The 27500-nt window shown below is 52.4% G+C and overlaps 2 protein-coding genes across 3 annotated transcripts in view; both read right to left on the bottom strand.

Moving 5' to 3' along the window:
- Positions 1-7398: 7398 nt before the first annotated feature.
- efnb2a (ephrin-B2a) lies at positions 7399-21348 on the bottom strand. Of its 2 annotated transcripts, XM_057054050.1 has the most exons (7): positions 21200-21348; positions 20651-21093; positions 14419-14702; positions 10709-10801; positions 10365-10472; positions 8558-10173; positions 7399-8524 (listed from the first exon to the last, which is right to left on the bottom strand). In XM_057054050.1, exons 2-6 carry the CDS (start codon positions 20761-20763, stop codon positions 9767-9769), a joined length of 1005 nt encoding a protein of 334 aa, XP_056910030.1. In that variant the 5' UTR covers positions 20764-21093; positions 21200-21348; the 3' UTR covers positions 7399-8524; positions 8558-9766. The 2 variants fall into 2 exon arrangements, with proteins under 2 accessions (XP_056910030.1, XP_056910023.1); XM_057054043.1 differs by having other exon boundaries at positions 8562-10173; positions 20651-21346.
- A 1390-nt stretch (positions 21349-22738) lies between these two features.
- The window catches only part of arglu1a (arginine and glutamate rich 1a), a 5323-nt gene continuing 561 nt past the window's right edge, over positions 22739-27500 (bottom strand). The window contains exons 1-4 of the mRNA XM_057054177.1: positions 27488-27500; positions 26239-26464; positions 24246-24329; positions 22739-23848 (exon numbers count right to left, since the gene is read on the bottom strand). The exon at positions 27488-27500 is cut by the window's right edge and continues 561 nt beyond it. Coding sequence (XP_056910157.1) covers positions 23684-23848; positions 24246-24329; positions 26239-26464; positions 27488-27500 — 488 coding nt within the window. The 3' untranslated portion in view covers positions 22739-23683. The remainder of the gene's footprint in view (positions 23849-24245; positions 24330-26238; positions 26465-27487) is intronic.

The raw sequence follows: 27500 nt of genomic DNA, 5'->3' as shown, positions 1-27500 counted from the left end.
CACCCAGGCTGCTCTCCCTCAGGAGCTGCAGCAGCCTGACCTTTGACCTTTCCCATGATGAGTAACGGCCTCTGGTAGCGACAGGTTTCCAGCGGCGTCATGGTGGCTCTGATCAACATCTGCAAGCATCTGGAGTCCAGCTGGACCTCAGGACCCTTCTGGACCAGGGTCCACCTCAGCCCGGTTCATCTGCTCCTGCCCTTCACCATCAGCTGGAGCTTTACCTCCAGGGGTCTGCTCTTCATCACTCCCCTCCTCCTCACCACGCGCCGCAGCTCATCGGCGGCGCCGCCGAGGCAGCACGCGCCGCCGCGCCACAGCGAGCGCAGCGGCAGCAAGCGCCGCCGCCGCAACCACGCGCCGCAGCGGCAGCACGCGCCGCCGCCGCACACGCGCCGCAGCGGCAGCCCGCCGCCGAGGCAGCCGCTCTCCTCGGCAGCACGCGCCTCCGCCGCACCACGCGCCTATCGGCATCACTCCCCTCCTCCTCACCACTCTCCTCCTCTTCATCACTCTCCTCCTCTTCATCACTCCCTCCTCCTCACCACTCTCCTCCTCTTCATCACTCTCCTCCTCTTCATCACTCCCCTCCTCTTCATCACTCTTTAAAAATAATCATTATGTGGAGACGTAAATCTTCTCTGTGAGGAATTTATCTTCAAAGAGTTTCTGCTGATGCAGCAGCTGAACATCACCGAGATCAGAGGAGAGAGAGAGAGTGTGTGTGTGTGTGTGTGTGTGTGTGTGTGGTGTGAGTGTGTGTTTCTGTGGTTCTGTGTGTGTGTGTGTGTGTGTTCTGTGGTTCTGTGTGTGTGTGTATTTCTGTGTGTGTGTGTGTGTGTGTGTGTGGTGTGTGTGTTTCTGTGGTTCTGTGTGTGTGTGTATTTCTGTGTGTGTGAGTGTGTGTGTGTGTGTGTGTGTGTGTGTGTGTGTTTCCTTCCCTGCCCGTGATTGGCTGTTCATTACATCAGCTGTTAACAAACTGGAGCTCAACAGAACTGAGACGAGAACCAGAACCTGAAGAAAAGAGTTTCGATTTCTGATGATGAGGTGATTTCAATCTTCTGCGTGGTGCTGGAGTGATGGAGGACTGCAGACCTGAGCTGAGATGAAGAGCAGGTCCAGATGAAGATCCTGAGCTGCACCGGACAGAATGAAGGTCAGGATCCAGCTCTGCTCCCCTCAGCAAAGGTTCTTCAACATCTGGAATCATCCATTCAGAATAATAATGAGCGACGTTGGGGCCACTGGTGACCAGTGGAGATGACCAGGGGAGACCAGTGGAGATGACCAGTGGAGATCACCAGTGGAGATCACCAGTGGAGATCACCAGTGGAGATCACCAGTGGAGATGACCAGTGGAGATGACCAGTGGAGATCACCAGTAGCTCTGCTAACTAGCCAGCCATGAGACCTGCTGGGAGCCCTGGCTAGCTCCAGGTGAAGGCTAACATCACAGGAACAGCAGAAGGTTCTTCAGACCTCGACCTCCACGCGACCTTGGTGGGTGACAGCTGCTAAGTTCTCCTCCACAGGAACAACAAAGCAGAGCCTGGCTTTGATTTCAGTGGCAGGAAGCTTTTTATCTCTGAGGACACGTTAGCAGCCTGGCGGGGGGCGGGGCTCCCCGCTCCCGCCATCATTCCCGCGGCACCAACGCACGCAGAGACAGTCGCGTTCCACTCGATTATGGGATACGTTCATTTCCAGGCCCCCCGCTGGGCCCCGCCGAAGGCTGAATCAAGCCGTCAGCGTCCTGGCAACAAGAGCACGAGATTCCCATAAATCCAGGTCGAAACCTTTCCCAGAACTTTTCCACCGCAGACGTTTGTCCCAGCAGTGATTGTGGGTGACCTCTGACCCCTCTGGTGGGTGACCTCTGACCCCTCTGCTGGGGGACCAGGACATGACTGGACCTGTGGAGCTGAAATATGGACACTTTAGAGGTTATTACATCATCAACCACTTCAAGTCACATGGTCACGGGACTCCACCCACATGGTCACATGGGTTGTGACACCCACAGCAGCAACACACCCACGAAGCAACAACAACCCCACAAGCAACAACAACACCCACAGCAGCAACAACAACACACAAGCAGCAACAACACCCACAGCAAAACAACAACACCCACAGCAGCAACAACAACACCCACAGCAGCAACAACACCCACAGCAGCAACAACAACACCCACAGCAACAAAAACCCCACAGCAGCAACACAACACCCACAAGCAGCAACAACACCCACAGCAACAACAACGCCCACGCAGCAACACCACCCAGCAGCAACAAACACCCACCACAGCAGCAACAAAAACACCACAGCAGCAACAACAACACCCACAGCAGCAGCAGCAGCAACACCCACAGCCAACAAACAACACCCACAGCAGCAACAACAACAACCACAGCAGCAACAACACCCACAGCAGCAACACAAAACACCCACAGCAGCAACAACAACACCCACAGCAGCAGCAACAACACCCACAGCAGGCAACACCCACAGCAGCAACAACACCCACAGCAGCAACACCCACAGCAACAACACAAACAGCAACAACAACACCCACAGCAGCAACAACAACACCCACAGCAGCAGCAACAACACCCACAGCAGCAGCAACACCCACAGCAACAACAACACCCACAGCAGCAAAACACCCACAGCAGCAACAACAACACCCACAGCAGCAACACCCACAGCAGCAACAACACCCACAGCAGCAACACCCACAGCAACAACACCCACCAAGCAACCAAACACCCACAGCAACAACAACACCCACAGCAGCAACAACACCCACAGCAACAAACCCACAGCAGCAACAACACCCACAGCAACAACACACAGCAAACAACAACACCCACAGCAGCAACAACACCCACAGCAGCAACAACACCCACAGCAACAACACCCACAGCAGCAACACCCACAGCAACAACACCCACAGCAACAACACCCACAGCAGCAACACCCACAGCAACAACACACAACAACACCCACAGCAGCAACAACACCCACAGCAGCAACACCCACAGCAACAACAACACCCACAGCAGCAACACAACACCCACAGCAACAACACCACAGCAGCAACAACACCCCAGCAGCAACACCCACAGCAACAACAAAACCCACAGCAGCAACAACACCCACAGCAGCAACATCCACAGCAGCGCAACAACACCCACAGTAGCAACAACACCCACAGCAACAACAACACCCACAGCAACAACAACACCAACAGCAACAACACCCACGCAACAAACACCACAGCAACAACACCCACAGCAACAACACCCACAGCAGCAACAACACCCACAGCAGCAACACCCACAGCAACAACAACACCCACAGCAGCAACAACAACACCCACAGCAACAACACCACAGCAGCAACACCCACAGCAACAACAACACCACACAGCAGCAACAACAACACCCACAGCAACACACCCACAGCAGCAACACCCACAGCAACAACAACACCCACAGCAACAACAACACCCACAGCAGCACAACACCCACAGCAACAACAACACCACAGCAGACAACACCCACAGCAGCAGTAACTGAGAGCAGTAATGAGTAGCTGGAGCCTTTAGCATGGAGCCGTTAGCATGGAGCCGTTAGCACTGAGATGAAGCTACGATGATGCTACCAGGTGATTCAGGTGAGGAAATGTGGCCATTTCAGTGACGGCAGAGAGGTCAGAGGTCAAATATTTCCGCAGCGATTGTGTAACTGCGACCGACGACACTCAGCTGTGACCCGATGATGCGGCTGCGAGCAGCTAGCATCATCAGCTAGCATGTAGCCTGCAGCCTCTCATTCCCAGCTAACATCAGCTTCTCTGTGTGACATCGGCACCAAGCGGACCCGCCTGACCCGCAGAGGACCCGATGTGTCTGAGAGAGTGTGTGTGCATTTGACCCGGAGTGTGTTGGGCCGCAGGAAGTGAGAGCGAGGTCTGGTTACGGCGGAGCCTGATCCCCCAGTAACACGAGCCCGGTGCTCCTGATACCGCTGACAAGTTCCCACACCCAGCTAACCCTCGGCTCACAGATGCTCATCGCTAACACGGGAAGAGTCTGCTAATGGAGCTATTTCAGCACACGTGTGTGTGTGTGTGTGTGTGTGTGTGTGTGTGTGTGTGTGGTGTGTGTGTGTGTGTGTGTGTGCGCGCCCTCATTCTCCATGATTTCAGTTACACGGATGTTCCCCGCTGAAGAATAGCGAGGAGACTTGATTACCGTCGCTCACCGCCGGCGGCACATTAGCGTAACGCACACGCTCAGGCTAACAAAGGCCGTTGTTGTTCTTTATTGCTGCTTCCACCTGAACGGAGGTGACACAGATGGACACACGGGGGCGTGTCAGCTGGTTTGGAAGACCTGGCAGAAGAAGGCAGGGCTTCAGAGTTATGGCCGCCCACCGCCGCCGCCGAAGGCCATCAGGATGAGCTGTGTGTCAGCGACGCCATTGGCCGGGATCAGCAGACGATCCGACAGACTTCCGGAACTCCAGGAACATTTGAGACCCGACGCCAAATGTCATCACATCATTTGGTGAATATTTCAGCATTTTCAGGTTTAAAGGTTTAACCCGTCCTGGCGGCGGCGGCGTTTCCCCGCAGGAAGTTCCTCCTTCCATTGTGACTGACAACAGGAAATGACACGGACACGATTCAGCTGAAGTCATGAAGAGACAACTGAAGCTAACTGTCTGCTAGCTAAAGGGGCGGGGCCTCGATGACACATGACACAGGAAGTCTCATCATGCCATTTCCATCGTGCAAAATACCTGAACACCCCTTTTAGCCATAGCTCTTTTCAGGCTTCTGTTAGCTCGATGCTAACATATGAGGTGCTAGCTTTTCTCTCCGCCTCAGGCTGGCAGAGCTTCTGAGAGCCACCGGAGACAGACCGGCTCTTTGAGCACAGTGATGCTATCATGGTTAGCCACACAGACGCAGCTTTGTCTCGTCTCCCTGCGACGGCGTTGCCAGGTCGCCCCGTGGAATGTTGGGAACACGGAATCGTGAGAGGTGAAACTCCAGAGGGAGACAAACGGAATCACACTAAAGCCATCGGAATCCTCCACTGATCAACTTTACAGTCATCATCCAGGATGTTAGCATCAATGCTGCCTAGCGTTAGCGCTAATGTTAGCAGTGGGCCGCCCGCTTTAAAGGGTCAAAGGTCGCAGGGTGTGGGTAAAGGTTAGCATTAAAAAAATGAGTAATAATTAAAAAACACGGACGGAATGGTAGCTAGCTACTGCGGTTAGCATTTGTAGTCATCCAGGTGAAACTATGATGATCAATATTTAAACGGACGACGAACAGAATTCCCATGATTCTCTGCTGCAGGCTCATTAGCATGTTAGCGTGTGTGACTCCAAATCAAAACATCAAAGTCAGCAGGTGGATCAGGTGACATCACAGGAAGAGGAAACACAGACAGGAAGTGAGACGGCAGCTGTCTACCTGACCTCTGACCCTGACCTCAACCTTCTCACCTGGACCCTCAAACACACCTGTGAAGCTGACAAATGTCCCCACTTTGACAGTGAAATCATCTTAGACATTGAATATCTGTCACCTGTTCGTCTCTGCTGAAAAGTTCTGGAAAGAAAAATGAAAGAAGGAAAAAGTGGGTCGACGCCAAACAGCTCCGACTTTCCAGGAATTGCGGAAACGTCGCAGGTCTGCGGAGAATCGGAGCCCAGAATATTCCCGAATTCCCGGGATGAAAACACAGAACACAACTTCAAACGGAGCTCTGGTCCTCCAGGGTCCCGATGCTGATGACAAAAGGCGGCAGTTCAAGGACAGGAAGTCGCCATGGCAACCGGCTGACTGGCAGCTGGGGGGCGGGGCCTGAAGGAGCCGCAACGCTGCCGGTTCGCGCGTGAACCACGTGACTTCGCTGCTTTAGTTCGATCCAACAAACACAAAAACCGGATTTAACGAGAAGAAAAGCGTAAAAGTCCAACCTGTCCGTTGACTTCATGTCCGGGACGAAGCTCCTCACGAGACAAACACGTGACAGGATTCCCGCCGTCACGCTGGCCACGCCCAACTCGTCACAGGTCCGCTGTCAGACTTCTGCGGCAGACAGGGGAAACCACGCCCACTAAACGCACCTGCGCCTCTACTTCTTGTCACAGCACAGAAAATTGGAGTGGGCGTGGTTTGTGGCGGGGGCAACGTTTCACCTGCTCTGGGCCACGCCCAGTTTCTCGTATTCAGTAGCTCGTAGCTCAGACAAGCTGCTTCTGAGCACCTGCGGCCAGATTAGCCTCTGTTGTCTCTAACAGGAACATTAATTCTTCCACCCGCTCAAACAGCTAGCTTGACAGCCACGTACCTAATGTTAGCCCGGACCTTAGCCCAAAGCTTGAGCTCCCTTTTAAAGCCTAGCTAAGGCTCAAGATGCTAACACTGAGGCTTCCCTGCAGGTTTTTGTCCTCGAGATGCTAATGCTCCCGGGTTTCTTGTGTGGCTCCTCCTCCTTAGTGGGCGGGGCCACCCGATGTGCCTAACATTCCTCCACACCTGGCTCTCCATCCAGGCTGACGGACCCCTGCTGAGATGCTTCCTGCCGTCGGGGCCGATTATGTAGCAGCTGAGCAACGAGCTTGTTTGCATGAATGTTTGTTCTTCACCAGTTAAACCAGTTTACAACTAGCTTAGCTCTCCAGCAGATTATGTGTTAGCATTGTTAGAGAAGCAGTGAGACCCGCCACCATCATCATGAGCCTCTGCTAATCGTGCTAATGCTACATAACCAACAGCTGTCACATGAGGAGGTGGAGGCGGGTTTATTGCGCACCCAAAATGGCGTCTTTGATGTAACGTTTCAAAGCAGATCAGTGGCCCGATGTCGACGCCGTCCTCGGCGACCACGGCCTCCAGCTCGCCGCTCGTGTCACATTCTGTCTCACGGATCCAACAGAGAGCGGCGGCGGCGGCGAGCTGATGAACTGGAAGAGCTAATTTGACGGCTGGCTGGCTGTCTGTCCCCGCCTGGACTCTTCTTGGCAGCATTTCCTTTGAATCTCTGGCAGACGAGCTGGTCCTGGGGGCTAACCGCAGCTAGCCAGCAAACTTCACTGAGTCACGGGATTAACGACGGATTCAGAGAGCAGTCGGAACCCTGAATCATTCATCACATCGCCACCATCGCCTGAGCGTGGGCGGCTAACAGCAGCTAACATCCAATAACAGCCGCTAACATCCAATAACAGCCGCTAACATCCAATAACAGCGGCTAACAGCAGCTAAACTGTGACTCACAAAGGAGGAAATGTTCCAATGTTCGCTAAAATGTTTTTAGTGAGTCGCTAACTGAGGCGTTAGCATGTTAGCAGCACAACAGACAGCGGGTCCATAGGAAAAACATTTTATTGAAAAACATTTTCAGTTCGTAACAGGTGGAATGTGTCATTTTCTCATTGTACATTTCACTTTCACAGCCGCACCGTCGCAAACTGGGGGAGTCGGACTAGCGCCGCCGGCTAACGTGACGAGGCTAAAGAAAGGCGGGGGTGGAGGGTGGAGGTGTAACACTGTGGTCATTACAAACTGGACTCAAATTAAACCCCAAGAAAAAAGAAACTAACGCAATAAATAGTTCCGGAACACTTATGGCACAAATATGCAGCAGTCGGTTTGGCAACTTTTCGCTCATTTTTTAAAACCAAATTACCATGGAAACAGTGCAAAGGGGGGGGGGGGCACATGGGCGTTCCATTGCTAGCTAAAATACATAGCAAAAATTCAAATTTTATACAAAACATTTGACTTTAAGTGTTTATAAAAATGTTTTATTGGGTTTCCGTCCGTATTTACAGGAGCTCTCTCAAAAAAAGTAGTTTTGCTCTGTTTTTTCTGCTGTTTTAAACCCCTGTTGACTAAAAAGGTGAGTAAGGCTATTGTAGCGACCCAGGATCCATATACAATACAAACATTAATGTATTTACACTTTCTTACCTACAGAATTACGGTGCAAAATTACTGAGTCAAGTGACCAAAAGGGCTGACCTATGAGCAAGGCATTTACCGTCGCCTGGGCTGCTCCGCGTAGCTGCCGCGCTAGCAACATCGCTACGTCGCGGGCGCTAGGAGAGCGGCCGCCGCCGCGGCAGCTACGAGCCGGACGCCAGATTGAAAGAAACTAACAAGATTGTCATAATCTGCCGACCCCTCGGACGCCGCCTGGCTGTTTTCACAGTTTATCTTTGAACTACGGCACGCAGAGCCGCCCGAACCACAGATCCGGCGAAGCAGGAACCAAAAGCTGGGAGCAGGCTAGCGTGATGAGCTACGCTAGCGCTGGGACGGCCTCGGCCGTTGGAACTCCGTCCCTGCGTTTCCTCACCGTTGCTTCAAAAATAAATAAAATTGCATATTTGCAGGTTTTGCTCCGATCGACGAGGCGCCGCGTCGACGTTCCCGATGGGCTGATGCATGCTGGGGGATGTGAAGTCACGGTATATAGTCAACGTGCGCGCTCACGCACACACACACACACACACACACACACACACACCACACACACACACACACACTGACGCATGCATGGAGGTCATGGAGGGATGCTAATGGTGGGTGGTCATTACCTTTGGGAGCTGCTACAGTAAATGTGGGGCACCGCTACTCTAGCCTAGCATGGGGGGCCGGGGGGGCTCCCTGGTGAGCCCTTAAAAACTCAGCGGCTCGAGACAGGAGTCATGAAGCTAGCTTGCATAATGGGCGGTTCCAGAATACTAGCGACCCCCCCGATAACACCTGGGTGCTCGACATAAATAAATCTGACTTTAATTTCTTTAATGTACATCAACACCAAAAACCATGAGATGAAATCTCACCGCGCTGAAATGCTAACGAGACGGACAAACCAGTGAGAATGTGAAGGACGCCGGCGCTGGTCCTGGGGGCCGGGGGGGCGGAGCCGTCAGGGTGAAGGATACAGTACCTACAGCTGTTCCACGCAGCTACGCTAAGCTCAGCTACGCTAGGCTGAGCTACGCTAGGCTGAGCTACGCTAAGGTCAGCTACGCCTCTTCCTTCGATGTCAAACCAAAGCTAACGTCAGTAAGGCCAGGTGATACTCAGACCCCCCCGGTCCTGGCGGCTAAGGCTAACCCCCCCCGATGAGAAGCGCTGTGAAGAATGGAGGCATCAAAGACGAGGGGGATCAAAGTGCTGCTCGATGTGTATGAAAACCCCTCCACTCTTCCCAGAAGCCCCCTGGGCAGGGCCACGCCTCGGAAGGGTAACGCCCCTCCCTCTGGCCGCGCCGCTCCGCCGCCGTTGGGTCTGACCACAGAGGCGAGAACAGGAAACCAGCTCGCTAACAGTCACCACCACCGCGTGGCGACGGGGGGCGGGGCAGCCCCGTCACCTCGCCGCCGTCATATGACTCCAGGCGCCAGAGGAGGGCGGCCATCTTTGGACCACCTCTACCACCCGTCCACCTTTGTGTCCTTCAAGAAAATCCAGTCCATCTGTCCGTCCTGCTGCTAAAGTCCCGACAGGGAAAAGACCGGAACGTCCTGTTTCCGTCTCTCCGTCCGCGCCGACGGTGACCATGGCAACCGTAGCAACAAGCTCTGTAAAACTCTGAGTGAGGAAAAATATAGTGACACAACCGTGGAGGAGAGGGGGAGGAGCCAACGAGTGGGAGACGAAGAGGGAGCGTCCACGGGCAGGACCAGGTCTGGACCAGGTCCGGACGGGGAAAAGTTCCGGCTCAGACTTTGTAGTAGATGTTGGCGGGACTCTGCGGCGGCATCTCCTGGACGATGTAGACGGGGTGTCCGTAGTCGCCGCTGACCTTCTCGTAGTGGGGGCAGAAGACGCTGTCAGCAGTCCTGAGGGGGATGATGATGTCGCTGGGCTCCGAGCCGTTGTTGTTGCCGCCGCCGCTGCTGCGCTTGGGCGTGGCCAGGGTGCTGAGCGACAGCGTGGCGGCGTGCTGCGGCGAATGTTTGCGGTGCCGCCGCCGGTACTTGAGCAGCAGCAGCACCAGCATGATGATGATGATGATGAAGATGACGCTGCCGGAGGCGATGCCCACGAAGATGGCCACCTCGGAGCCGAGGACGCTGGACGACTTCTCGCCGTTGTCGTTTTCGTTGCTCTCTCTCGGCGCTACGCCTGCGGATCAGGAGGAGGCACAGGTGAGCATGAGGCCAGCACGTTAGCAGCTAACGGCTAGCTAGTGGTGGCTTCTGTTTAATAGACGCTGCAGCAGGTGGAGTTGCTGCTGTCCTGCTAATCTCTCGCTCTGGCTAGCTAACCAACGCTAGCAGGCGCTCCCAGAACCCCCTGAACTCTGAGGGACTCACCTGGCTTCTCCAGCACCTCGTTGGGGTTGTAGGTGTCCTTGTTGTCGGCACGTTTGGGCGGGTACGGCACCCTGGTGGGGTTGTCTTTGGGCGACGGGTCGGATGGGTCTGAAATTAGCATTGAGACGCTGGATTAGCATCACTGAAAACAGCTCAGGTGCTTCTTTAATATCACCTGTAGACCCAAGCGTGGTGTGTGTGTGTGTGTGTGTGTGTGTGTGTGTGTGTGTGTGTGTGTGGTGTGTGTGTGTGTGTGTGTGTGTGTGTGGTGTGTGTGTGTGTGGTGTGTGTGTGTGTGTGACAACGAGGCCCCGCCTCCTGCGAGCTGATTGGTCCATACTCACTCTGTCCCACTTTCATGACCATCTTCATGGACCTGGTCCTGCAGACGCCCCCCTCCTGGTTATCGATGCCCTCCATGGTGCCATTGGACGTAGCTGCAGGAGATGGGAGGAGGGGAGGTTAGCATTAGTTGTTAGCATCATCTCAGCAAGTTGAAACATCAGAGGTGAAATTGGGTGCCGCCCCTTTCATGCGGCCGTTCATCGCGTTTGACATTACAATGAAAATCCGTTTGGATGTTAAATCCTAATTTTCAGATGTAAAATCCTAATTTTCAGATGTAAAATCCTTATTTTCAGATGTAAAATCCTTATTTTTGGATGTAAAATCCTAATTTTCAGATATAAAATTCTAATTTTCAGATGTAAAATCCCAATTTTCAGATGTAAAATCTTTATTTTTGGACATAAAATCCTAATTTTCGGGTGTAGAATCCTTATTTTCAGGTGTAAAATCCTAATTTTCAGATGTAAAATCCTAATTTTCAGATGTAAAATACTCATTTTCAGATGTAGAATCTTTATTTTTGGACGTAAAATCCTAATTTTCAGATGTAAAATCTTTATTTTTGGATGTAAAATCCTAATTTTCAGATGTAAAATACTCATTTTCAGATGTAAAATCCTAATTTTAGGGTGTAAAATCCTTATTTTTGGATGCAAAATCCTAATTTTCAGATGTAAAATCCTAATTTTAGGGTGTAAAATCCTTATTTTTGGATGTAAAATCCTTATTTTCGGATGTAAAGACCTCATTTTCAGATGTAAAATCCTAATTTTCAGATGTAAAATCCTAATTTTCGGGTGTAAAATCCTTATTTTTGGATGTAAAATCCTCATTTTCAGATGTAAAATCCTTATTTTCGGATGTAAAATCCTCATTTTCAGATGTAAAATCCTTATTTTTGGATGTAAAATCCTAATTTTTAGACCCTTTTGAGGTTTCCTGGATTCGAACAGAACATCAGAGAAGCCCCAGAAGCTGCATCTGCCCCTGGATGATCTGAAGACTCCGCCCCGAAACGCCACATTCAGCTGCTAAATTTCAGCTGATTATTTTACACTCAATTACAGGACGCAGCTCCCCCTTTAGCTCCTCCAGTAGCTCCCCCTTTAGCTCCTCCTTTATCTCCTCCTTTAGCTCCCCCTTTAGCTCCTCTAGTATCTCCTCCAGTAGCTCCCCCTTTAGCTCCTCCATTAGCTCCTCCATTAGCTCCTCTAGTAGCTCCCCCTTTAGCTCCTCCAGTAGCTCCCCCTTTAGCTCCTCCATTAGCTCCTCCAGTAGCTCCTCCAGTATCTTCTCCAGTAGCTCCCCCTTTAGCTCCTCCTTTAGCCACACTGCCACACAGTCAGGAACAGCAGCTGAGGGGGGTTAGCAGCTGGGCTATTAGGTCAGTGACAAACAGCTAACGTGCTGCTGGGACTTAGTGGGGCAGCTTCTGCTGCCGGTGGCCCACATTCACTGTGAGAACCCCCCCTTAGCCCCTCCCCTCTGCTCCATTAGCTCCGCCTCCAGCAGCTTGCTAACAACATTAAACTTTCTCCTCTCTTCCTTGTTCCCACCAATCAGAGTGATTCCAGTCGCTCCAGCGTGACGATGGTGGTGGACACAAAGAGCATGTCAACAACCCCCCCACCCCCACCCCCCCGCTGACCCAAGGGAGGCCGAAAAGCACATTAGAGACAAAAGCTCCTTAACAGCTTCAGCTCCTCCAACCTGAAGAATTCCACGATGTCGCGGCAGCTAACTGTTAGCAGAGGCGACCTGGACGCACCAGGCTAACCTCAACGCTGCTTTTCCTCACCGCCACACAGGAAGTGACGCGACGGACGGCTGCAGCTGCCGAGGAGCCAAAATTCTGCTGCTTTCAGACTCGCCTTCCCCTTTAAAAGTGGCGCCCGCGGCGTGCCAGCGCCGCAGACCTGACTGGGATGTCAACAGAATGTGATTGTTGGCGACGGCGGCTGAATGACTCGGTTCTCCAGACGACGCTGTGCCTCCGCTAACTGCCCCTCGCTAAACAGCTAATCTGTAAGGCCGCAGCATCGATGGGGGGGACTGAAGTCACCAACTCCTCTTGGAATTATAGACCCGGATAAGTGGGGGTGGGGCTGCTTTAGCATGTCTACGACAAACTAGAGGGCACAAAATACCAAAACATCAGCTGCTCAGAAATAGCATGACGCTAATTGAGCATCAACTATCCAAGAAACCTGTCAACATTGCTCAAAGGCAGCAGAAACATTAGCATGTTACACACCGTCAACACGCCGCGGCTTCGTTTAGCTAGCTTTATCGGCCTCAGCGCCGTTTTCTCCTGTTTATTAAAATCAGCTGTGTTGATACGCTCCAGATAGCTTCCACCTGCTAGCACGTCAAGCTAGTTTCATGGGTAACAACACCGTCTGTTAGCACTTTCTGCTAACGCCAATGTTTGCTGTTTTGTGACCATTAGCCGTCTCAGCCACCCAGCGACCCCGGGCGCTAACGATGCTAAGTTTAAGGTGGTAAATGAGACAAAGGTTTGTGATTCCTCCTCTTCCTCGGCTCCCTTCGTCCTTCCTCGTCCTTTCCCTCCGTATTCATCCGCTCGCTCTCTCTTCAGCTCATGTTCGCTGTGCTCGCTCGCCCCTGGGCGCCACGTCAGGCTCATCTGCTCTGAACTGGAGCAGCATTGTGCTCGGCCATTTCGAAAAAGTGCACGTGCGTGCGCCAGCGCTGCCAGAAACCTGCACGCTAGCAAGCACACAGGAAGTGGAAGAGCAGAGACAGGAAGCTGTCGCTGCAGCGTTGCTAAACACCAACACCTCCGTCTCCGTCTCCACGGTAACGCCCTGAGCACGGAACGCTAACCTTCAGCTGTGGTTGGACCTGTTTCTGCCGAGCTCACAGCTGGATTAGCATGTGCTAAACGCCTGTCAGACACGTGGGGTGTCCCGGTCCTGGTGCTGGTCCTGATGCTGGTCCTGGTCCCAGTCCTGGTCCTGGTCCTGGTCCCAGTCCTGGTTCCGGTCCTGGTGCTATTCCAGGTCAAGGTCCTGGTCCCCATCCCGGTGCTATTCCAGGTCCAGGTCCTGGTCCCAGTCCTGGTACTGGTCCTGGTGCTATTCCAGGTCCAGGTCCCTGTCCGGTCCCAGTCCCAGTCCCAGTCCCAGACCCGGTCCCGGTCCCAGTCCAGTGCCGTGCCAGTCCCAGTCCCAGTCCAGGTCCCAGTCCAGGTCCCAGTCCCAGTCCCAGTCCCGGTCCCGGTCCTGGTCCCAGTCCCAGTCCCAGTCCCAGTCCCAGTCCCAGTCCCAGTCCCAGACCCAGTCCTGGTCCCAGTCCCAGTCCGGTCCCAGTCCAGGCCCAGTCCCAGACCCAGTCCTGGTCCCAGTCCCAGTCCCAGTCCCAGTCCGGTCCCGGTCCCAGTCTCGGTCCCGTCACCAGACGATGAGGACTCCCAGATGGTTGTGGTGGAGCGGCACAGATGGTGGTATCTGTGGTGCCTCCTCACCCCCCTCTGATGCCACACAGATGGTTCAGTCCTGTTTTGGGGGGCGGGGTCGTGTCATGTGACCAAACTGAGATGAACCTGCTGCTGTCTGAAGTCTACACACATTCACTTTGATCTCAGGTGATACTGAGCCCGTTCTCAGGAAAAGATCAAAGAGTCTGGCGTGTTATCAGCATCATCAAAGTTATCAGCTGTCCCAGATCAAAGCGGCCTACTCACAGATGATGTAATAGTCCCGCCCCCTGAAGAACTCCAGGCCCCACAGGTTTGGGCTGAACTCCTGGAACTTGAGCGTGAACTTGACGTCCTGGTCCGGCTTGACGCAGTTGAGCAGCGGCGTGTCCGCCTTGGTGATGGTGCAGGTCTCCAGCTGGTCCCGCGGAACCATGTAGACCTTATAAAACTCCACCCCGTCAGTGTTGCCCCCCTCCACACGGGGACACACAATGTCCAACTTGTCCCCGATCTGAGGGTACAGGACCACACCCTGTCCTGGGATGAACCTGGAGGAGGAGGAGAAGATGGACTGGTTATGGTGGGTCCAGAGACAGCAGAGATACAGAGATACAGAGATACAGGAGACAGTAGAGATACAGGAGATACAGAGATACAGGAGACAGCAGAGATACAGAGACAGTAGAGATACAGGAGACAGCAGAGATACAGAGATACAGGAGACAGTAGAGAGATACAGAGATACAGGAGACAGTAGAGATACAGGAGATACAGGAGACACAGAGATACAGGAGACAGCAGAGATACAGGAGATACAGGTGATACAGAGATACAGGAGACAGCAGAGATACAGGAGATACAGGAGACAGCAGAGATACAGGAGACAGCAGAGATACAGGAGATACAGAGATACAGGAGACAGCAGAGATACAGGAGATACAGGAGACAGCAGAGAAACAGGAGATACTGAGATACAGGAGACAGTAGAGATACAGGAGACAGTAGAGATACAGGAGATACAGAGACAGCAGAGATACAGGAGACAGCAGAGATACAGGAGATACAGAGACAGCAGAGACACAGAGACAAGCAGAGATACAGGAGATACAGAGACAGCAGAGACACAGAGACAGCAGAGATACAGGAGATACAGAGACAGCAGAGACAGAGAGACAGCAGAGATACAGGAGGACAGCAGAGACAGAGAGATACAGAGATACAGAGACAGCAGAGATACGGGAGACAGCAGAGATACAGAGACAGCAGAGACACAGAGACAGCAGAGATACAGGAGACAGCAGAGATACAGGAGACAGCAGAGATACAGAGACAGCAGAGACACAGAGACAGCAGAGATACAGAGACAGCAGAGATACAGAGATACAGGAGACAGCAGAGATACGGGAGACAGCAGAGATACAGGAGATACAGACAGAGACAGCAGAGACACAGAGACAGCAGAGATACAGGAGACAGCAGAGATACAGAGACAGCAGAGATACGGGAGACAGCAGAGATACAGAGACAGCAGAGATACAGAGACAGCAGAGATACGGAGACAGCAGCAGAGATACAGAGACAGCAGAGATACAGGAGACAGCAGAGATACAGAGACAGCAGAGCGGGTATGAAAGTACAATCGGAACCTTTCTACAGGTGAAACAGGAAACATGATGAGGACCAAAACAGATTTATTTAATACAAAAGAGAAGACAGAAGGAGAAAAGAGGAATGAGGAAGAGGAGGAGGAGGAGGAGGAGGATGAGGAGGAGGAGGATTTAGGAGGTCTGAATCTGCTCATTAAACTTTGAATCAGTGGGAAGCAAATCGACCAGCAGCACACACCACACACACACACACACACACATACATACTACACACCACACAACACACACACACATACATACATACATACACACACACACACACACACGGTTGCTGCATGTTCAGTGGTGGACATGGGACAACGGTGACTAACTAGCGTGTGCGACTAGCGTGTGCGACTAGCGTGTGCGCTGCAGCGCCATCTGTCATCATCTCATCATTTCTGTTTGAAAATGAAGAGAAGTGGAGCGTCGGGGGAGGGGCGGGCGGCGCCCGGGGCTGCACTTATACACAAAGTTGGAATGTGTGTGTGTGTGTGTGTGTGTGTGTGTGTGTGTGTGTGTGTGTGTGTGTGTGCGTGTAGAAGCATTCATGCGTGTGTGCAGGCAAGCGTGTGTTTATCCAGGAGTGAACACATGCATGTGCTTATTTTAAACGTTTGTGTGTATGTGGCCGCTGTGGTTAATGTGTGTAGCCTAGCGTAGCGTAGCTCGCGGTGGCCATTATTTATCTAAAGAGGTTAATCAGAAGTTGCTTCAGTAGCTCCAGCAGAACTTCCATAATGAGCGTCAGATCGGTATCGTCCAGCTCGTCTTTATCGCCGTCACGCTCTGTTAGCCGCTGTCAGCGCTTCTTCTGTCCCCTTTAGGTTTAGCTACACGTTTAGCTTCTGTCGGCAGAAGGGGATTAAAAGAGTAAATAAATACTGACAACAGTCAATGACGGTTGTGCTGCTCACGCTAGCTGCACATCAAAAACCAGTTTAAACTGTTTACGTCCGATGAACCACCAACGCTCGTTTGACATGGGATCAACAGCTTTACGAGATTTTTCCATCCGCCATTTAAGCTAGCTTAAGCTAGCCTGTGACTCACGTGCACAACGATGATTTCAGCCCTACACATTAGCATTAGCATTAGCTTTGGGTTCTGTCGATGGCAGGCAGCAGAGATGAACGTTGCTGTCACATCAGGTGTGAACCAGCGCTAACACGTAGCAGTCATGCTAACGCCAATCATGTGTAACGACTGTTGTTATTACAACTCTTAATGCAGCAACAATAACCCGTAGTTGGCATATTTTACTGCACGACTTCATCATTTTAATCTCTGATTTGCACTTTCATTTTTCTTCATATAGTCGAATATTCCCCCTGGATATAATGAATAATGTATAGAATGATATATGTAATATTATACATAATAATGTACATAATAATAGTTTATCTATTAGTGTTGTAACGGGATACGACTGTAACACTGTAACACATCCATCCATCCATCCATCATCCATCATCCATCCATCCATCATCCATCTATCATCACCCATCCATCCATCATCCATCCATCCATCAATCATCCATCCATCATCCATCAATCATCCATCCATCATCCATCCACCACCCATCCATCATCCATCATCCATCCATCATCCATCCATCATCCATCCATCCATCATCCATCCATCATCCATCCATCCATCATCCATCCATCATCCATCCATCCATCATCCATCCATCATCCATCCATCCATCATCCATCCATCATCCATCCATCATCCATACATCCACTCATCCATCCATCATCCATCCATCCATCCATCCATCATCCATCCATCATCCATCCACCCATCCATCACCCATCCATCCATCCATCCATCCATCCATCCATCATCCATCCATCATCCATCCATCCATCATCCATCCATCCATCCATCATCCATCCATCCATCCATCAGCATCCATCCATCATCCATCCATCATCCACCATCCATCATCCATCCATCATCCATCCATCCATCCATCATCCATCCATCCATCATCCATCCATCCATCCATCATCCATCCTCCATCATCCTCCATCATCCATCCATCATCCATCCATCATCCATCCATCATCCACCCATCCATCCATCCATCATCCATCCATCATCCATCCATCCATCCATCATCCATCCATCCATCATCCATCATCCATCATCCATCATCATCCATCCATCATCCATCCATCATCCATCCATCCATCATCCATCCATCCATCCATCATCCATCCATCCATCCATCCCGTTGGAGTGTCCAAGCTGACGTTTCAGATCTCTCCTCACTCTGAGGCTCAGACCAAAGTGCTGCGTCATGCTAACATGCTAACATGCTAACAACGTCATGAACTACTGACGGTTGAACGGTAGCAGGACGGAGCGGCTGATGTCACATGACCTGAGTCCACATGATGATGGGCAGGTCTGGAAACACCTGATGCTGGTCTGAGCCATCAGGTGATCTCAGCAAAAGGCCGATCGATCGATCACCAATCAATCAATCAATCGATCGTTTCGGTATCTGTGAGCTTTGGTTCAATCTGAAGCTGCCAGCAAACTTCTCCAATCAGAGTTCATGACCAGGCAGCTACACGCTAACTAGCATGTTAGCGTCTCGGGTTAAAGGTTAAAGAAAACAAAATCATCAAATGCTCGTTTGAAATTGGCTCAAAGTTGTTTTTAACACTTCATCATCTGAGTCCCGACAACCACACACACACACACACACACACACACACCTCTCACTCACTCACACACACACACACCACACACACACACACACCCTCTCACTCACTCACACACACAAATACTGACACACACCCTCACACACGCACACACACACACAAATACTGACACACACACACCCCCTCACACACACACACCCTCACACCCTCACACACACACACTCCTGACATGGATTTCAAAAGCGTTTTCCAATCTTCGTTCTGTCCGTCGTCTCCGTGGGGGGTGAGGAAGGAGCGCTCCTCCTCTTCCTCACCACAAAGGACCCACAGAGGTGCCCCTGCTGCCCGCTCACAAAGGGTCTTTGGGGGGTTTCAGTGTAATCTCTTAATGAAGTGCAGAAGACGAGAGTTTACCAGAGAAACTTCCCTTTGTTTCTGCCACAAATACAACATGGATTACACACACACACACACACACACACACATACTGACACACACACTCACAAATACTGACACACACACACACTTACACACACTCTCACACACTCACAAATACTCTCACACACAAATACTGACACACACACACACCCTCACACACACACACAAATACTCACTCACACACACACCCTCACACACACACACACACACTCACACACACACCCTCACACACACACACACCCTCACACACACACTTGAGCACTATTTTGAGCTAAAGAGCAGAAACAACGAGTGTTATAGCAGCAGTAATTAGACAGTAATAAACAGTAATATGTGTAATAATCATAATTAAATACTTTTGTTCATTAATGTTACGATATTGTTGTTTTATTTTACAAACGTTGGCGTCCGTTAGCATCGAGCAGATCTGAAAACTTAAGTTCGAACCTAAAATCGTTAAATAGAAAATAATTAAAGAGAAAATACAGAAATTGTCTTGATGTGAGACAAACTTTCAGTTGCAGTGTAATTAAAGTTGTAATTAAAGCTTCAAACACGTTAATTACAGCTGAGAGCTCGTTTGATGAAAGATGATAAATTATAAAGTTGAATAAATACAATTATTTCAATTATTTCAACTGCTCGATGTTTCTTGTATCTATAATTTTTTGTTCAAAAAAATGAGAATTTTGGTGTCAAAATTGAGAATTTTGAATTTCTAAAAATAATTCAGACACAAACTTAGAAACAGATTAAAGTTGAAGGAAGGAAATTTAATTAAAGCATCTAAATTTGGAGGAAAACTTCCAATTTTTGGGCTAAAAGCTGAATTTAAATGAACATTTAAAGAATAAATGAACTTTGTGATTTTCTTCTAAACTCCGTCAAATGGCGAAACGAGGCCGCGGCGCTGAAACACCGCAACGACCCGCAACGACCCGCACCTGTGCGGGGAGCGGGAGCCCCGGTGGGGGTCAGGCCATGAATTATGGAGCGAGGAGCCACAAAAGGCCCCCCCGCTGGGACGGAGCGCAGGATGAAGAGGGGCTGAAAAAACACCTTCTATCCGCACAAAACTGGGAGTTTAGGCGCCTCCGAGGGAGGGGGGGGGGGGGGGCCGGGGAGCGACCCAGGAGGACCCGAGAGGGACCCGCTAGGACCCCAGGACAGACCCGGGAGGACCCAAGAAGAGACCCGAGAGGGACCCGCTAGGACCCCAGGAGGGACCCGGGAGAAACTCCCTCCGCGGCTCTGACGCGTTTGCGGACTAAATTCTGGGCGACATTTGGGTTGAACGGGAGCGTTCTGGGCTCCCTCGGAGGTCCCGGCGGCGGTACCGGGGCCCCCGCCCCGGCCGCCCCCAGGAGAAGCGGCCTCCGCCTCCAAACGGCTCGGAACAATAAATCCGACGTTATTTTATCCAAATTTCTGCAGCGCGCTGCCGCTGCCGCCGCCGCGTCTCGCGCGTCTCCGGGGCTCCTGTGCGGGCCCCTGCGGGGTCGGGCGGCGGGCCGCTCGGTGCCGTCAGGGCGCCCCAGGAAGAATCTGCTCCGCAACCAGCACAATCACCAGAAATCGACCAAAAGCGGACGAACAAGGACCGAACTGGAGCATCGATCCGATCAAAGAATAAATAACTAATATCGACACCAAGATGGAAGCCGAGGAGAAAAACTGACCGCAGGTCAGCAGGGTTGCTCGTGCGCGTACGCGGGTGCGTGCGCCGGACTTACTTGGTGTTGGTGGTGTTCCAGTAGATGGACTCCAGTATGAGCGCGCGGCACAGGTCCAGTTTGAAGGCGACTAACAAAACTCCAACAGAATATCTCCACAGCGAGTCCCCCATGGCGCCGCCGGCTCGGCTCTCCCAGCCACACGCGAGATGTCCTCAGATTAAATCCAGACTCCGAGCACCGAGCGGAACCAGAAGCAGAAGCAGAACCAGCGGGAGTTAGAGCATCCAGGCGGCCGAGGACGCGGCGGCGGCGGCGGCGGCGGCGGCGGCGGCGGCGGCGGCGGAGCGGCAGCGACCTCCGCGCGGATACATCCAACAGTCGGATTAATCCTCTGCGCTCTGGTCCAGCACAAATCCACAGGAGCAGCCGGGACGCTGCCGATATTCCCGCTTCAGATGGATGCGGAGGCTCCGGTGGAGGTGCTGGCGGAGCTGGTGGAGCTGGCGGAGCTGGGGGGGACAGCGGGGCGCAACAAGGAGGTCCCAAAGGAAAAGATCAAAATGGGAATGAGACAAATCAAAGGATCGGACGTGGAAGTTCTCATACTCGCTCTCTGCTGATGGAGATGAAGTAAAAGCGGACAGTTCCCGCAGCTCCGTCCCGCACTCACACGCACACGCACGCAGACGCCAGGTTGATGCTTCAGCTCCGAAACCTGCGTGCAAAGTAACCGCGAGCGGCGCGACTGGGAATATTTGCTGGAACTGGTCGGCGTGGCCACGCCCCCCGGGCCGCTGATTGGTCCCTCGCTGAGGAAGGCAGCTGTCAATCAAGGGCGGAGACGGCTCAGAGGTCTCGCGCAGCGAAAAGGGCGATGACGACATCAAGTCTGAGTTTATCAAATAGAATCACGCAAAAATGGTCAAAAGCGCATTTTTGCTGCCGCTGAGCTGAATCTTACCGTTAGTTTTAAAGTCTCGCGATAGTCACCGACGCCCCAAACTTTAGGTTAACGCGCACGAGCCTCGTGTTTACAGCCGTAGAATTAACGCGTCAATATCCAAAACAATGGTGAATAAGGAGGATGATGATGGTGATGATGGTGAAGAGGGTGATGATGAAAGCGGACCGAAGAGAACCGCCGTGACCCGCCGCTCCCGTGGACCAACAGCGCCCACTAGCGGGCGCGAACCGCGCCAGGCGCATTACAGCCACATTTGGGGTTTTATCTCAAAATCATCCCAAAACAATCTGAATTTTATGTGATGAAAAGAGATTATAGCATCGATGGAGTCTAAAGTTGGAAAAATGTTTCCCTTTTAATTAACAAAAGACGCGACACACGAATCACCATTAAAATAGGAAGTGACGGAGAGTCCGCGGCGTTAATTAGTTTAGTAATTAGCGCGTAAATGTTGGTTTTAGTGCGGAGATCAGAGACAAACCAACGTGTGAAGTTTTGACACTTTTGAAACATCTTAATTGGATCAGGAGCTTCGCGACAGCTGCAATAAACATGGGATGTTGACTCGCTTCCAGATTATTAAATTAGATTAATTGACGCTTCATTACTCGCCGGAAGCGTTTTAATCTAAATTACAACATTTAACCGAGAGACGGAAAAATGCATTTGTTTAAATTTGCGGGAAAATGTTCAAATTGCAACAAAACGTCATTTAAAAGCGTGAGACAGAAACTGGCGGTGAAGAACGCTCCAAGTTCTGATCCACTCACCTCTGCGGGTCCGGGGCTGCGGTGCGGGTCCGGGGCTGTGGTGCGGGTCCGGGGCTGTGCGGGGGCTGCGGTGCGGGACCGGGGGCTCCGAGTATCCGGGTTCAGCGGATGTTTACGAGCCCAACAACTTCCGCGAAGCTCCAACAGACAAAAGTCTTATAATCTGGTGACGGATGAGTAAAGAGGCAGCTGGACCCGTCTAAAGTGCCGGGTCGGAACCAGGAGTCCAAACTGGAGCGCAAAATGAACGAGCGCGGCTGAAGCTGCGTAATCACGTGACACTTAAAGCCAGTATTTATTGTTATTTCCTAAAATCTGGACATAAAGTTCATGTTTCAAATGGACCTCGGGGTAAAATCGCGAGTGAAAATGTGTCTCTCACGCGCGCGCACACACACACCCACGCGCAGATCACAGGAGGCATTCAATGATTTATTGTTCAGTCCCTTGACAATCGGAGGAAATTACACAACAAATTCAAAATCCCACAATGAAAGAGTCATTATACCCACCTGACACACGCGCACACGCACCTCGTCTTACCTGAACTTGTCCATCTTCTAGGCTTTACCAAAAAAGGAGTTACCATGGAAACCACAACAAAAGCGTCCAATAAAACAAGTTTTCAACGTTTTTCTCATTTTTTCCGAACCAATCTGATCAGAACAGGGGGCGGGGCCAGGGCTGAAGGGGCGGGGTCAGGACATCACCGCGAGGCTCAGAACATTACATCATACAGGAAACATCGGTTACCCACAGGGTCCCGTCTGACAGGCACTTCCTGTCTCAGAGTTTGTGCTTGGGCCGCGAGCAGTCTGGGAGGTCACCTGTGGCGCCGCGTCAGAAACACCTTAAAAATCTATAAAACCTCAAAGTTTCCTCACTGTCCGGTCAGCCGATTCATCGGATTTAAGCTGCCTCCCGGGGGGCGTGGCCAGTGGCCACACCTCTGTGGGCGGGGCCTGTTCCCGCCAACACGGCGGGCTGAGGGTTTACGGGTAGAGGGGAGGCGGAAGACACGAGAGTGGGCGGGAGGTCGTACGTTTGTCGGCCATTTTGGATGAGCGGGACGCTCCCAGGCTGCTGGCGTCCGTGTGCAGAGCGTGCGCGTCGCCAGATGTGAGGAGGCCCGGTTAAGACTTGAGGAGTGAGGACGCGTCAGAACATCTACAGCAACAGTTCCCTAAAAATGTCAATAAAACCAAAGAGTCATGTGTGCGGGGGGGCGCTGCAGCCTCCCCTCAGAGCTGGCGAGGAACCGGCGAGGAACCGGCGAGGAGCCGGCTCACACCCCGAGGTCGACACTTCCAAAACGAAGCGAGGAGGAGGAGGAGGAGGAGGAGGAGGAGGAAGGCTTCACTCAGCAGCTTTGAGGGAGAAGGAGAGTTTGGGTCTGGACTTCCCTTTGCCCAGGATGATTTTCTGCTCCTCCTTCTGCTGCTTCTGACGGTCCTGCTCCAGCTTCATGCGCTCCTCGTGGATCTTCCTCTGCTCCTCCACGATACGCAGCTGCTCCTCCGCCTGGACACAGACGCAGCGTTACAGACGCAGCGTTACAGACGCAGCGTTACAGACGCAGCGTTACACAGACGCAGCGCAGCGTTACACAGACGCAGCGCAGCGTTACACAGACGCAGCGCAGCGTTACACAGACGCAGCGCAGCGTTACACAGACGCAGGACAGCGTTACACAGACGCAGGACAGCGTTACACAGACGCAGCGTTACACAGACGCAGCGCAGCGTTACACAGACGCACCGCAGCGTTACACAGACGCACCGCAGCGCTACACAGACGCACCACAGCCTTACACAGACGCACCACAGCGCTACACAGACGCACCACAGCCTTACACAGACGCACCACAGCGTTACAGACGCACCACAGCGCTACACAGACGCAGCACACAGCATCCTACCAGTTTGGCCTGAGCTTCAGCGATCTTCCGGTTATTCTCCTCCAGAATTTTTTCCAGCTCTTCCCTCTTTGACTTTTCTTCCTCCTAAAGGGGGAGACGGCAGCACGTTAGCGCAGGAAGGCTCCCCACACACACACACACTCACGCACGCACGCTCACACACACGCACGTGCGCGCTCACCACATACAGCAGGTATCACAGCAGCACACGGCGGCTCTGAAGGCTGTTCCTACCAGACTAAAGGGATCAACCGGCTGATCCTCTGATCCTCAGTTCCCTCTACTGCTGCTAACACCCTCCGACTACCATTAAGACTAAAACAAACCTCTGGGTTGAAGAGTTAAATCAAAAATAATGAAACACTCATCACATAAACAGACAGAAAATGACAGACAGACCATCTAGAAGGAAAATGCTGCTTGTTCACATCATTATAAGAAGAGAAAAGAACAAATAAAGGAGGGAATGTTGTGGCTCACCAATGCACGCATACCTACGCATTTTCCTTTCCTGTGAACCTACAGAACTGATGAAAGCATTCGTCATTAAAGGGCTGAGTATTTACTGTCTGGTCCGGACTGCGGCCCCCTGCAGACACAGAGGAGGTCCTGGGGCGGGCGGGCGGGTGGTTATGGGGGCATTCTGCCCCCGTTGCTCTGTATTACTCTGACCTCTGAACCTCTGAACCTGCAGCTCGACTTCTCTTTGATTTAAGTGATTAAGCGTTATCCTGGTGTTTACGGCCGCCCGGTCCTCAGAGCGGCGTGATGGCGAGCCGGGGAACACTTACAGACACGAGTCACATGGTGCGCTGAAGCGGCTGCAGGTCAGCTCACGTGGAGCGCTAGTTAGGAAGGTCGTGGCCAACATTAAACAACAGCACAATGTTTTTACAGGGCAGTAATGATGAGCAGCAGCCCTACAGGAGAACATCAACATCAGCTGCACAGGGAGAAGAGCCATTGAGCTGCAGTTAATGACAGGAAGTACAACAGCGTCAGACAGGAAACAGGAAGTGATCCGTCAGAATACCTGTTCAGGACAAACTGGATGAAACAGAGTTTGTTACTGGAATTAGGAGCCGATAATCCCGCACAATCCGCCATCCTCGCTGAATTTAGGCACCTTCGTCTAAAGGTTCTGCTGTCGTGTGCGGCGGAGCGCTGCTCTGACCCCCCCCGAATGTTCTCCGGTCAGAGGAAGCATTTGCTCCTCAAAGTCTCGGGGGTTTATGTGTTTAATGCGTAACGATTAAGCTAAGACGGGAGGCTGAAGGGTCGTTGCCCGAATCTGCACCAGAATAAAGGGCAGAAATGACCCGGCGCTGAAGCTGCTGACTCACGGAGCGCCGGAGCAACCCCGCCGGAGCGCCGGAACGCCAGAGTGACCCCGTCGGAGCGCCCCCGCCGGAGTGCCGGGGCCCATGCTAACAGCCGATGCTGCTCTGAAGCTTTGAGGAAGGACGAGACCCGGGGAGTCAAGAGGAGGTGGCGGAGCAACATTTCTGCTCTGATTAGTACCGAGCCAGCGGCGCTGCGGGTCGGGTCGCCGGGCCCCCGACTCAGTAACGATTCGTGACGACTGTAAACAAGCCTCCTTTTGTCCCAGACGGCCGAGGAGGCGGGAGCGGCGCCGAGTGACGGCTGCCTACGTTCACTGGCTGGAAAAGATGAAAACCGGAGTGGAACCAACCAGGAATTCCACCTTTTTTTCCACACTGAACTCAAAGTGAGATCCAGCCTTTGTTTACGGCCATTTTCCCGGATGCTACAGGAAGGAAGTTGAGTTTTGTGAACCAGACTCATCCCAACAGGAGGAAAAGAGGGTTTCAGGCTAATTAACGAGACCGGGCAGATCCAATCAACCCTGCCCTGAGACTGGATCTGGCTCGGCTCGGACTGGGACCAGTCACAACGCAGGACTGGTGGCGCTAAAGGTTTAGGGCTTTAGTCTGAATGTGGGGGGGCTGCGTTCCAAACGACTGAGCGTTACCTCTCTGGCCTTCTGCGCTGCCAACTCAGCCTGCCGCTGCCGCTCCAGCTCCTCCAGCAGCTGCCGCTCCATGATGCGCTTGGCCTCCTCCACGCGCCGCAGCACCTCCCGCTCGATCTCGTCCTTGCGCTTCTCCAGCTCCTCCTCCACCCGCTTGGCGACCAGCTCCTCCACCCGCCGCGCCGTCTCCTCCTCAATCAGCTTCTCCTCGATCTCCTGCTGCCGACTGCAGGAAGGAAGGAAGGAAGGAAGGAAGGAAGGAAGGAAGGAAGGAAGGAAGGAAGGAAGGAGAGCGTTGGAGTGAACGTTCCGTCACCACAGTAAATCAGCAGAGCTTTAAACCACAAGATTCATTTTTCACTTTATTAAAATCTAAATTCACTTTGATGAAGACACTCCTACACTATGCTGGCCTCACACGCACGCACGCACACGCACGCACGCGCACGCACGCACGCGCACGCAGCAGAGCGGGCAGGTGAACACACACGGGGGTCACCTGTGTGAAAGCTTTAAACTGCTCTTTTCTCTGCTTTAACTGCAGCTTCTCCAGAGGAGCGCTCCAGGCCCGGGAGGCCTCCTCACAACTCCCGGATCCCGTTCCTTCCTGGGAAAGCAGACACCACAGCTCAACCTCACCCGAGTCCTTCCTGATCTCTTGTCACGATATTTACAATAATACGGCAGGATGAGTGGCCCTGTGGCCCCCCGGGCAGGGGGCAGCTGCGGCGCCCAGGTCACCTCTCAGGTCACCTCTCAGGTTACCTCTCAGGTGTCCGCATGCCTCTGGCTACAACACACTTTCACAAAAGCTGATTTCCTGTCGGGCAGACAAAGAACATGCTCATTATCTGCGATAAGCGAGATGAGAGCGCGCCTGAGGTGCACTTTTATCAGCCCCCACAGCAAGAAATGAGGGTTCTGTGGAGCTGGGGAAGACTTGACATGACTGCATCGCCTCAAAGCTGCCGTGTCCTTTAGGTTAGTGCACATGCACACGCACGTAGCGTTGATGCACGGCCAGCAAACGCCACTTTAACCAGCGCATCTGCGCGGAACCGGAATAAAAGCTGCTGTAAAACACAACGCTGGTCCTGATGGGACCCATCCCCCTGCAGTCTGGGCCCGCACCACTGACGTGAACACGCGCCGGTAGCTGCACCTTCGCATTAGCGTGCTACGGCTAAACTAGCCTAGCATTAGCTTAGCACACGCTGCAGTCCAGTACACAGCGCCCTAACCAACTCACATCTTCCTCTGTC

The sequence above is a fragment of the Takifugu flavidus genome, chromosome 1 (assembly GCF_003711565.1).
Source record: "Takifugu flavidus isolate HTHZ2018 chromosome 1, ASM371156v2, whole genome shotgun sequence".
NCBI lineage: Eukaryota > Metazoa > Chordata > Actinopteri > Tetraodontiformes > Tetraodontidae > Takifugu > Takifugu flavidus.
Note: the sequence above shows the minus strand (reverse complement) of the source record. Positions and strands in the feature narration are given on the sequence as shown.